This window comes from Puntigrus tetrazona, unplaced genomic scaffold (genome assembly GCF_018831695.1).
Source record: "Puntigrus tetrazona isolate hp1 unplaced genomic scaffold, ASM1883169v1 S000001056, whole genome shotgun sequence".
Taxonomy (NCBI): Eukaryota; Metazoa; Chordata; class Actinopteri; order Cypriniformes; family Cyprinidae; genus Puntigrus; species Puntigrus tetrazona.
This window is the reverse complement of record NW_025048645.1, coordinates 218,290-230,236: the sequence shown is the minus strand read 5'-3', so window position 1 is coordinate 230,236 and position 11,947 is coordinate 218,290. Positions and strand designations below refer to the sequence as shown.

The 11,947-nt window shown below is 39.3% G+C and overlaps 1 protein-coding gene across 1 annotated transcript; it reads right to left on the bottom strand.

The window, feature by feature from the left end:
* Positions 1-3,866: 3,866 nt before the first annotated feature.
* pcbp2 (poly(rC) binding protein 2) lies at positions 3,867-10,745 on the bottom strand. Its single transcript, XM_043234063.1, has 12 exons — positions 10,558-10,745; positions 9,843-9,982; positions 7,551-7,583; positions 7,332-7,448; positions 7,037-7,168; positions 6,829-6,957; positions 6,516-6,590; positions 6,389-6,430; positions 6,215-6,287; positions 6,083-6,138; positions 4,845-5,014; positions 3,867-3,905 (listed from the first exon to the last, which is right to left on the bottom strand). The coding sequence occupies exons 2-12, from the start codon at positions 9,933-9,935 to the stop codon at positions 3,875-3,877; spliced, it is 951 nt and encodes a 316-aa protein (XP_043089998.1). The 5' UTR covers positions 9,936-9,982; positions 10,558-10,745; the 3' UTR covers positions 3,867-3,874.
* Between the last annotated feature and the right edge of the window lie 1,202 nt (positions 10,746-11,947).

Sequence of the window (11,947 nt, the reverse complement as noted above, 5' to 3'; positions counted from 1 at the left end):
TTAACTGCAAAAGTCAGCTTCTCCATGGTTGTTAGTCATTTCTCTTGTCCAGAGGGCTGGGGAAGGACCTTGTATCTCCTTCCATTTTAAGAAATAGTCCACTTCGCCTGAAGCAAGCTAAAGTCAATTAGTTTAAGTTTATTAGTGTTCACCATAAAAATTACTAGACATATATGAAATAAAGTTTAGGATCGTAAGGAATATTTTCTTCAGTCATACTTCCAGAACTTTTGAATCTCAATATACTGCTGCATGCAGTGGTAAAGGGATCCAATTTCTTGTTTACATTTTAAACACCAGTCAGGGATATTTGGATTAAACTTATGCAGTTTAACTGGGGTAATGCAAGTCTGCATGAGCCATTTATATTACAGCAACCTGCATGTTTGGGCAAACAAACAAGAATCCATCCATCTTTAGAAATATCTTCCTGAAGATAATTTTTCCCATGCAGTTTAACAGGCCTTTATCCCTTAAATGTTTCAAAGTATGTTTTTCTGTGGTTGACAAAACAGGCTCTAAATAAGTTTTAATTTGAGTGTATAAAACTTCTTTGTAGATATTTGAAGAAGTGTTTCTGAGAAATATCATATGCTCTCATCAATTGTTGGAATGACATCATTATACCATGCTTATATAAATCCTTGTTTTGCTCCCTTATACACCCAACTTTTAAATCCCCCAAATTGGTGAAAAGCCTGACAGATATGTTGTCTGCAAACAGATAGCAGATAGTGTTCTCTCTCCCCTATTATTATATCTTTAATATCAGGACTACTACTACTAATTGCCATCGCAAGGGGTTCTACTGCGAATAAGAATAAAGGGCACAGTGGGCACCCTTGACGTGTGCCTCTACTTAAAAGGGTATTAAAATTTGATTATTTGTTATTATTTCTGCTTGTGGGTCATTGTAAAGTAATTTAATCCATTTAAAATATCCATCACCCAACCCAAATGTCTTAAGCACCTCAAAAAGATACTTTCATCCAAGGTTGTCAAAGGCTTTCTCTGCATCCAGTAACAGGACTGCATGGTCCTTGGCATTTAGTTTTTTTTTTATTTTATATACTATTTTTATATTTAGTATAGTATATTTTATATACTGTTCTATACTATATAACAACTCTTTGTATGTTATGAAAAGCTTGTCTTCCTGTTTGAGGTTTTGTGATGCCATGGAGCCTTAGTACTCTCCAGATGAGATTGTGGGGGACCCAGTCAAATGTTTTCACCGGGTCCAGGAAGGCCATGGACTGGGCCAAGTGTGGGTGAGGGAACTCTCCATTGCAGATGCCAGAGAAATAATCATGGCCAATGTCTTGTGGTGACAAGCTTTGTAAGACAGTAGATGTCATTTGCCCCTCCTGCCATGTCCAGTTTTTCAAGTCCTGGTAATGGCGACTCTTTCGCCATGGCCATCACTGCGCCGCTGCAGTCCAGTCTAATGTCTATTAGCGGAAACAGAGTCAGAGAGCAACCCTATCATACAGGATCATTTTGATGTTACTCACCGGATTCAAATCTTGACGCCGGAGATCACTCAGTAGTCGATCTGAGTGGCATGTTCGCCACTAGTGTAGGTGGCCAAATGAGTGTAGAGTATGCGGCTTCCAACATTATTCTGCACACCGAACCACCCATGTCCTTCACGGCAGTGTGTATCCTAGTCATTGCCTGAGCCAACTTGACCATTCAGACCGCCTCCCAGGATGACGTGCTCATCCAGGATGACTGGCCGTAGGTGCATGACCAGGCTGTCCCAAAAGTCATCCTTTTCATCATCTGCCCTACATGCGGGGCACCTCTCCCACAGTTGGAAGGTGGTGGCAGCAACAGCAGGAGCTTAAACTTCCTTAGCGCACCCTCATAACCGAGTGCCCACAAGATGGGCATCCTGGAACACACCAAAGGTCCCTCCAACCTGGCAGGATACTGAAGTATTGGAGTCTATTCACAAGATACTGCATTCTCTCTTCGATTTCACAGGTGCATAATAATAATTATGTCCTTGAACATGACAATCCAATAATTATGCTGCAAGCCTAACAAAAATAAATTGATTATTGATTGATTATATTGTAGTTGAGCCAGTATTATAAACATTTAACAAACGTGACCCTGGAGTACAAAAGCAGTGAGAAGTAGCACAGATATATTTGTAGCAATGGCTAACACATTGCATGGGTCAAGGTAACCATTTCTTTGTTTAATTCCAAAATCATTGGTTTGAGTAATGGTCAAGTTCCATGAAGATTTGGTAAATTTCTTACCATAAACATATTTTACTATCCAAAACTTTATTTTTGATAGTAAAATGTGTTTCTAAGGACTTCAGGTCTCTAATGTCAATTTTGTTACTTTTTTTTTGCACCCTCCAGATTTTCAAGTAGCTCTACACATCAACAAAGCTTATTCATTCAGCTTTCAGGTCATATATAATCTCAAAAAAGACCCTTATGATTCATTTTGAGGTTCACTGTCACAGGCTCTTCTTTTACATTTATTTTTCAAACATTTTTCCAGCCGTGAAACATTTTCATGAATTAACCCTGAATAAGCATTCATTTCATACCGGAGTATTTTTTAAATGCATGTTACTTATCTTATTGTGAATTAATCATCCATGCGCATTTATTTTCTGATAATAAAAACTGCCACCTATATTGTTTTTCAAAAAATAAATCTGTCATTACTTTGTCCATTAACGCGCTCTCCAATCAGTGAACACATGGAACATATTAAGAGCATTTTATAGGCCACCAAAAAAAAATAACTGAACACAGTAAACCAAATACAGATGAAAAACACTATACCATTCCATAGTTTCAGCATTTCATGTTTTAATTTTGCATGTTTAATTCTTCATTCCAGCTGCACTCCAAATCTACAATATTCTGAAAACGTGCACAAAAAGGTTTTAGGTTTTCCTTCCTCCTGCAAGAAAACAAAAAATAAAATAGAAAAAAAAAATAATAAAATAGAAAACATAACTATTACTCAAGCAGAGTAGAGAGGAAACTAGTGTTAATTCTAGAAAGTTCCTTCTAGTCATGTAATTGATCAGTAACTCAGTCGCATCATCATCATCATCATCATCATCATATAAATGTCAATTGGGAATCCTCCAGTCTGGGCTCTACACCACAGGGTTAAAAAAAATATTCTCTCTAAAAGAAATATTTTCAACTCATTATTATACCAGTAATGTCATTTATGCAGAAACTGCAGCATCTCCCATCCCTCCCTCTAACAAAATCTCCAACTTCAGGATAAAGAAGAAGAAAAAAAAAAAAAACGACAAGTATTGAGGAATGACAAATATTCAAACGTAAAAAAAAAAAAAAAAAAAAAAAAAAAAAAAAAGTCACCTGAAACACCTCACAGATTCAAATCGATCTGATGCAGAAAACGGAGCTTATTCTCTAAAGCTCAATTCTAGGATTTTAAAATCTGTAACTTCCTAGAGTTAAATTAAAATAAATAAATGTTTGATACAGGGAAAGCGGTCAATCTATCATTTGTAGTTGCTCTCTTTTTTATTTTTTCTGTTTTTATAAGAAAAATCTGAGATAACAAAAACATTTATGCGTTTTCAGATTTTTCCACTTTCTCCACTGTCACTTCCATACGGTAATGTTAACTGACAAAATATGCAAAGAAAAAAAAAAAGACATTAAAAACTGTACGCAAAGGGATTTTAAAAACATTTTCATGAAATAAATAAATAAAATACTTGTGTATATCCATGAAGCATAGCTTGGGGTGGGTGAAAGGAAAGTTAGGTTGAAAATACTTGGTTTCCTTTTGCACTTAGAGAGCGTAAATGTGATGGAGGAGGAGAAAAGGGCGGTGGGTGGCGGAGAGCATCAGTTCAGGCCATTCCTGTTGCCTCAGATGAGAGTCTGAAATAGCAAGAGAAGGCAGAGAAAGGTGATTTTCACAGTCCACTTTAGACACTCTACTGAATAGAAGCAACTACATATCAACTAATTCTCAGTGGAGACTGTTAGGGTGGGTTTAGGGTTAGCAGAAGAAGTTTCTAATAAATCTGTAACTACTAGAATGGCCATAGCGTCGTTTTGACTGATCATACTAAACTAAACTGAATGCCATTGGTCATATTTACAGTCGATACTTCCTTCCAGGTTTTACGATGAAGCTTTCAATGTCTGTCATCATGCTTCATGCTATTACTCTAAAACAGATATTTCTGGTATATAACTGTGTAAGGGCTAGACTGCTCTCACGGCAAACAGGAGAGCAAAACTGATTATATCTGTAAGTCTAAATGCCAATAAATATGAAATGATGCAGAATATTTCACTAAATGAAACATAGTAGTTTTCAGTACATTGACAATACTTAAATTGGAAACATATAGCCACTAGTAGAATCATAAACCATCAATAAATGGATGGCTATTGTATAAATGGGTATTTTGAAAATCATAACTGGAACCATAGCACAATTATTTTTTCAGCAAAAAGGGAATATAAAATCAACAAGGCAAAAACAAGTATGTTTAGCTAAAACTGAAATAATACGGCCTCTGTAACGCAAACAGTAATTTGACTCCTACGGCCATTATAAGGTAGAGATACTCATAACTCTGTAGCGTTTTATCATTTTAATAAATACACACATTTAGAAAAAGTCAGGGTATTACAGCTGTGTTGCAAAATCTTTAAATGGTCAAAATGACTGCCCTAGAAGTCTGACTGCTAGTTGACATGTAGATGCTTTCTGTTAGTAGAATGTATAAAGTGTCATCAAGACAGAAACTAGTAAAGGGAACAGTGGACTAGAAGCCTTAGAGGCGGCAGACAGAGCGGGTTGGTTACCGTGCGTTGATTAGGTACTCGGCCAGACTGATGCTGGCGGGTGAGCCGGTGATGGTGACCTGTCGGTCGGTCGAGCCCTCCACTGGATTGGCGATCTTGATCTGTGCCCCTGACATCTGACGAATCTCATTGATCTTGGCACCTTGGCGGCCGATGATGCAGCCAATCAACTGTCAGGAACATAAACATCATGAAAATAATTACTACTTAAATTAACTTCACTACTAAATGTCTTACTGAATAAAATAAAGTAAAATAAGCATGTCCAAAATTGGGAACGGGAGTGTAATTATTTAAATCATGATGCCACAACTTAAGTAAAATTACAACTACATCTCTACATGAATTTCAATACTGCAGCAAAAGATCAATCTAACCACAAAAGACTGAAGCTAAACGTTTTTTAGAACGTAATTAAGATGCATCGGAACACCATAATTATAATATTTTTCAACCCCTTACATTTATATCTAATATTCGTCATCGGATTTTCCCCTCATGGTCATTGATTTTTTTCCTCCACAAGAGTTCGTAAGAACAAGTCTATGCTCTTGCAATAATTTTGTACAAACTTCATCTCTGGAATAGTTGTTCCCTTTGTAGCTATTTAATCATTGATTAGTCATATAACATTACAAAGCTATCACTATTTTACTCTTAAGCCTTTCATACTTCATTTAAAAAAAGGAGGCAGATGTGTGCTGGTCACATTTTATCTCTGAATGGTACTTTCCTGCAGACACGTCTATTAAGGGTACTGAAGGCTGTGGAAACGAGCTGGATCACAGTGTTCCTAACACAAAGCATGACCAGTTACTTCATCAAGATGAAGTTTATATATCATTTCTAGTTTATAACGCCACTGTTTATCTATTAACGTACTGTTTATTACTGCTTGTATTTTAAAACATAATACAACAGCTGAAATCTGGACAAAGCAAACAAGAAGCAAAAAAATAATAAAAAACTGAACGAGGCATCAGTTTACTGACTGGATCGTGTCGCATCACACCACATCAATGAATATAAAGGGTTCTCTTGTGTTGTCAAATCGCGCCACTCATCTAGTACAGACAGTGCTAGTTTTTTTAATCAGCTGTGTTATAGCCCTGCTTATTTTTAAATATCAATACGATCACATCATATTGTATTAACTACCATGTGAGCCACGAATTAAAGCTTGACGAGCTGTGCAACGTGTAACATTTCAGCAGGAAGTGAAAGGTCAGCGAACTCACATCATTTGGAATGGTCAGTTCATGAGAGCCTGTCTGTGCAGTAGCGTCCATACCAGCTGCAGAACAGAAAAACACAATCAGCCTCTGAGAAGACCAGACGCAGAGCAATAGTGTCTGAGAGACAGGATATACCAGTGAAGCCTTGGCTGCTGGGGGCCAAAGGAAACGGACTCTGCTGCATCGCCAACTGGTGGAGTTTAGTGAGCTGCAGAGACACAAAACAGCAAGCCAAGATTTTTAACAGTCAAAACACAACGTTTGTTAACCCTAATGGGGTTGCAGAAATGTATGGAAATCGTCTCTTACATCAGGCTGAGGAATGGCATGTTGTCCCTGCACCGCATATGCCTGCAAAACACACACGCCACATGAAACACGGATCATTCACACACACACACACAATACAAGCTGCAGGTGGCATTATCACACTCACCTGTCCTCCTGCAAAAATGACAGGCGATCCTGAGGGTTTGGGTCGGTAAGGGATGGTCACACCTTTGGGAGGCGACTGAAACAGGAAGAGAGTAATGATGGCTTAAATAGTAATTCTAACAAATCTAATCAGAATAAGCAACATTGGTTTTAGCTCTATGAACCATACTCGAGCGTCACAGGGGTGTTAGCGCACTCTGTATTACTAGCGAGCAGCTGAGAATGTTAAAGGGTCGCCAGCAAACTGGTAATGAAAACTTCTCTAATCACAGCCTACTGTTTCTTTATTGGACAGCCAGAGCGAAGGGTTTTACCTCCAGCATGACCACACAGATCTGTTTGACACACTCGATGATGGACAGCGGGGTCCCAGCGATAGTAATGGCTCTCTCAGTAGAGTTAGGCAGCATGTCTCCAGCCACCTGTACCTGAGCTCCTGTCGACTAGACAGAAAAAAAAACCAGTCATCTTCACATACCAACCAAGACCTTCCTTCCCTGCTGAACACGGCGATCTCCTCACCTCCCTGATCTCTTTGATCTTGCAGCCGCCCTTGCCGATGAGCGAGCCGCACTGGCTGGCCGGCACCACGATCCGCAGCGTGACCGGGGGCTTCGAGGTGGCCGTGCTGTTGGACATGGAGCTGCTGATGTCCTGGAGCACATGAACATTTGACACCTCAGCTAATTTAACATTAGAAATAAACCCCACAATGTCACAGATAAGCAGGAATCTGTATTTACAATACTACAACATGGTTGCCATTTAGTTTTGTATTTCACAGTGAACGACAGGAAACAGAGAAATCTGTTTGCACCTCCTCTAGTTTCTCAATGATCATGGAGAAGGCTTTGAAGATGGCGGTGGTGGGGCCTGCGAGGGTGATGATGCGCTCGGGGCAGTTCCCTTCAGAAATGTTGATCCGAGCGCCGCTCTGCAGAGAACAACATGCTACTTTAGAGAGGCTCGAAATACCATCACTAACACGCATGAAGAAAACCATCACGACCGCAGCTAGACACGCTTCACAACTCACCTCCTCTCGCATCTTCTTCACAGATTCACCTTTCTGCAGGATACAAAGACATATGCATATAAGTAATGTTTCGTACCGCAGCGCATGCGTGTCTGCTCTAGTAGCTCAGGCCACAAACGCTTATTTAACTCTTGTTATCGTAGCAAAATTTATATCGCTAGATAATTATTGTTATCGTTTTATTGCCCAGGCCTAATTCATATATATAACCAGATGTACCAGTATTAGATGTGTTTGACCACTAGGGGGTGCTACGGGGAATTTTCACTGTGTGTCAGGCAATTCGATCCTGAATTTCCTGTTGTATTATTTTTAATTGAAAACATTAAAAGAGACATTAAATGATTTATTTACATAAGATTAATTCAACAATGCGTGCAGATGGGTGTCAGCCTGGATTGTTTCTTATTTTTATGCCATTTTTCATGAAATTTCTAAAGATTTATGAAAATCTAATCTCCATAAAATTCAAAAGATTAATTGAGTGCTTAACCTTTTACATTTACATTTAGTGTCAGTCTGATAGATGCAGGATATGATTTCCATAATCCCAGGAAAAAAGAAATACTATGTTAGTCAATGGCTAGCAGCAACCATTGGGTTCCCAAAATTCTTCAAAACATTGCTGTTTCTCACAGAGTTAAACAACAACATTTTCCACATCAGAAAAAGCACACAATTACTTTGATAGTCCTGAAGAGTTAAAAAACATCGTTTCTGATACTTTGACTATTCAGTCCCATCTCAAACGCGAAGGCAGTTGCACTTATTACGGCCTCAACAGTACTTTAAAAGTTCATTGTCCTCCATTAGAAATCAAGTGTCTGCTCAAAACATAAAGAAATGCTTATTTTTTCACATAAATGTAAACTTGACTGCCTGCTTCATTTCCACTTTAAGCCACTGTGTTCCTGAGGACCCTGATGGAGGCAGTGTAGTTGTTCTTAAGTAAACTTTATAATGTTTAGAATGTCCCCAATGAAGTAGAGTAATATTCCATTCCCCTACACGAAGTGTAAGAGATCACTGGAACAATTCACTTAACTTAATAGTTGTTGGTTATTTCCAAGTGTCATAAGCACCGAAGTCCATTAAAAGCTCTCTCTCGTCAGTGGTGATCAGTGTTTGCTGTTCTAAATACAAACGCTTGTTTTATACTATCACTACAAATCCATGCTTTCCTATTAAATCCTATAAGATGCACTGGCTCTTTCACACATATCATTGTGTTCTAACAGATGATAAAAAGCATCTCGACTGCGTCAATCACACTTCTTGTTGTAACCGGTTTATCAGCTGATTTATAAAGCACACTGAAAACAACAGAGCACTGAGCAAAGTGCTGTACGTTAATGAAGATAATTCCTTAGAAACTAAATTAATAAAACACCAAAAACAGTACAAACAGAAACCGAAGCCTCAACACACCACAATCTCAAAAGCTAAACAAAAAAGGAACCTTCGGATGTCTTTAAAAAGAATTTAAAGGAAAATTAAGTGAAAAGGAAGTGTGTTCTATCTTCTGGGAGCCGCCGATGAGTCCTCATCATCCCATCACTCGTTCCTCGTCCTCCGATCAGATCAGCCACATTAACATTCAGCCTTACAATTATTATTTTTATTATTATTAACTTATTCATTTTAAAATCAATGTTGGACAAATTTGAAAAATCAGGTAAAAGTTTACAAAAGTATTTAATTGGTCATGTCCCTCCAGGATTTGATGACTTTGTGTGATTTTTGTGATCAAAATTGTTGATTTTGTGGCTGTAATTTCTTAAATGATCATATCACATTTATCAAATTAACTCAAGCCACTATATATATATATATATATATATATATATATATATATATATATATATATATATATATATAATCTCCCTTTTTTAATTCATCATCCTAGTCTTATATGATCGAGTGGGTCGTACTAAAAGACACTGCATGCCATTTGCCCATCCTTCATTTTATTCTGATTTTATTTTCACTCTCATAATTGTGTGTATCTTACATTATATAAATAAAATAGTTATCCTATCCTAAGCTTATTTATCCAGTTAATTTGAATATCAACTTGTAAAAAGTTACCCTTACTACTAGTTTGCGGTCAAATATGACATACTACTTCAAAAAAAAACTGACTTAATTTGTGTTCTGAAGATGAGCGAAGGTCGCACGAGTTTAGAACGTCTTGATGGTGACAGAACATCACTACTGGGTCACCTTATCCTTCAAGTACAGAAAGACAGTAACGAAATACGTTCTCACTGCACAGCGCTCTCTCAAACCCACCTTTCCAATGATGCTGCCCACTTCTTTGCCATGCATGAGCAGTCTGATGGTGAGCGTGACGTTGAGTCCTCCTTCAATCACACCAGAGTCCATGATGATCAATGAGTCGAGCTCTGGATCTTTGGTCACGGATGATCAACCTGTCACACACACACACACACACACGGTCACCGAACCGCAGGAGATCCTCACTGTCCTTCAGAGAACACCACGGCTTGAGTGAATCTGAATAAAAACTCACGCAATCGCTGACTGAGTGTAAACATGCCATTCATTGGCGCTGTTTTGCTGGTCACATTTTCATCAGCAGGATATTTACAATAAACGCTCATTTCACCCAGCAGGCCACGGCTATAATTATGAAGCTAATTCCTGCGAGTCGAACCAATATTGTTCGAAATAGGTTTTGCTTACGTAAATATGACATGTTACCATCGACTCGTGAATCGCTGGTAAAGCTGCTTTAGCTCGTGTTTACTAGCTGCGTAACAGAGCGTCGTAACGGCGGGTTGCACTTTAAACGAAACAAACCGGTTTGTGTTGTATTCACGGCGATTGTTTGGCGGTTTAAACGACGCGCTGCCGCGCTTCACGCTGAAATATCCACTAATATAGCAGGAGAAGCGCGGAGGCTGATTAGCACGAGCGCTAACGCTAGCCCGCGGCCTGCAGGCCCCTCGCGCTCCTGAGCGCGTGAGCCGCGGTAAAGCCTCACCTGACGCGCGCTGCGGGAGGGGAGAGGGTCCGAGGGTCCGGAGGGTGAGAGGGGAAGGTCCGGGAGGTTCGGGAGGGAGTTTTGAGAGGATTCGGGGAAGAGGGAAGACACGGCTGCGTGATCGAGCTCCACTCTTACAAAGACAACAAGATGTGTCCCGATCACCTCTCACCCACGACCTTTCTGACGTCACCGCGCATTGGCCCCGCCCTGCGCGCAGCACGTAATGCACCGCGCGCCGATGAGAGAGCGGATGAGTTATGAGGGAATAATGAACTCTGGATCTGAAAGGACAGCTGCAGTTTAGAATGAGCACAATACAAGTATGTGCTTAATTCATAATACAGCCATATTCCTGAAAAGGAAACTAAGTTCGTTCATCAAAACATCATTGAAATCTTAATTCTTCTTATATATAAATTAGAAGACTAGTTTAAACTTATATTTAAATATATTTAAAAAACATAATTTATTACGATAATGTCACGGTGTGGTTCTGAAGGAAGGGAGCACTTGATGAGAATATCTAGTTAACAACTTTAATCATTAATAAACAAGGAAATAATCATACAACAACCACACACATACAAAGACACAACTGAAGAATTTACAAAGATGTTGAGGCGAGACCAGACATCAAACAGATTGGAACTTATAAAGTCAAAAGTAAATTACATGATTAACTGAACACACCTGATCCAAGTGACACAATCAACGCAAGACAGAAAGTAGGTAACAACGAGCACAAGAACATGACAACAACCACAAAACAGGCCTGCAGCAGGTAGATCTCACATCTCAGGGATCGGCATTCTGGGCAGTCATGTTCACTGCCTCTTAAAATCCAATAGTATGTTCGTATCTCCCTGGACAACCTGTAATCAAGTTGGCCTGATGTTCTTGGGCAGTAACATACAGCAGTTCTTGTCAGGTGTTGTAGTTCCATGCATCAGTGTTGCTAGAAGAGAAAGGTATGGAATCTCAGCGATTCTTGGTTTCAAGTTAGCCAACTGTGCTATAACTAGACTTCTACAGAGTTCCAGCCTTGGAAGTGAGCTTGTTTAAGAGTGACACGGGAACATGCTAAGATGAAGGACAGGTAAGTTCTTGTCAGTAGTCCGAAGGCAGGCCACTGCTCCATATGCCTACTCTAAGGCATCAAGAAGATATGTCCCTCATGGGTAACTCCATCAATCCTAATTTCAGGAGGGACATAAGACCAGGGAAAAGAGATTCAAGGAAGGTATCTGTGTTCTTCCTCCCATGTATTCCAGGACTGGAGAAGCTTAGGTGGCAGGTTGGGCTCATCCCACCCTCTCTGCTTGTTCCACAGCCGCTTAATGAAGACTTTCATAAAAAACAGAAGCCATCCGAAGGGGTCGTACTGCAC

What these genes read in the sequence shown, in the direction of transcription:
- pcbp2 (XM_043234063.1), bottom strand. Translation starts at nt 9,935, where the DNA reads ATGGACTCTGGTGTGATTGAAGGAGGACTCAACGTCACGCTCACCATC. An exon ending in TGGGCAGCATCATTGGAAAG is followed by an intron (nt 7,584 to 9,842) that starts GTGGGTTTGAGA and finishes TGTATCCTGCAG; the next exon opens with AAAGGTGAATCTGTGAAGAA. An exon ending in TCATTGAGAAACTAGAGGAG is followed by an intron (nt 7,169 to 7,331) that starts GTGCAAACAGAT and finishes CATGTGCTCCAG; the next exon opens with GACATCAGCAGCTCCATGTC.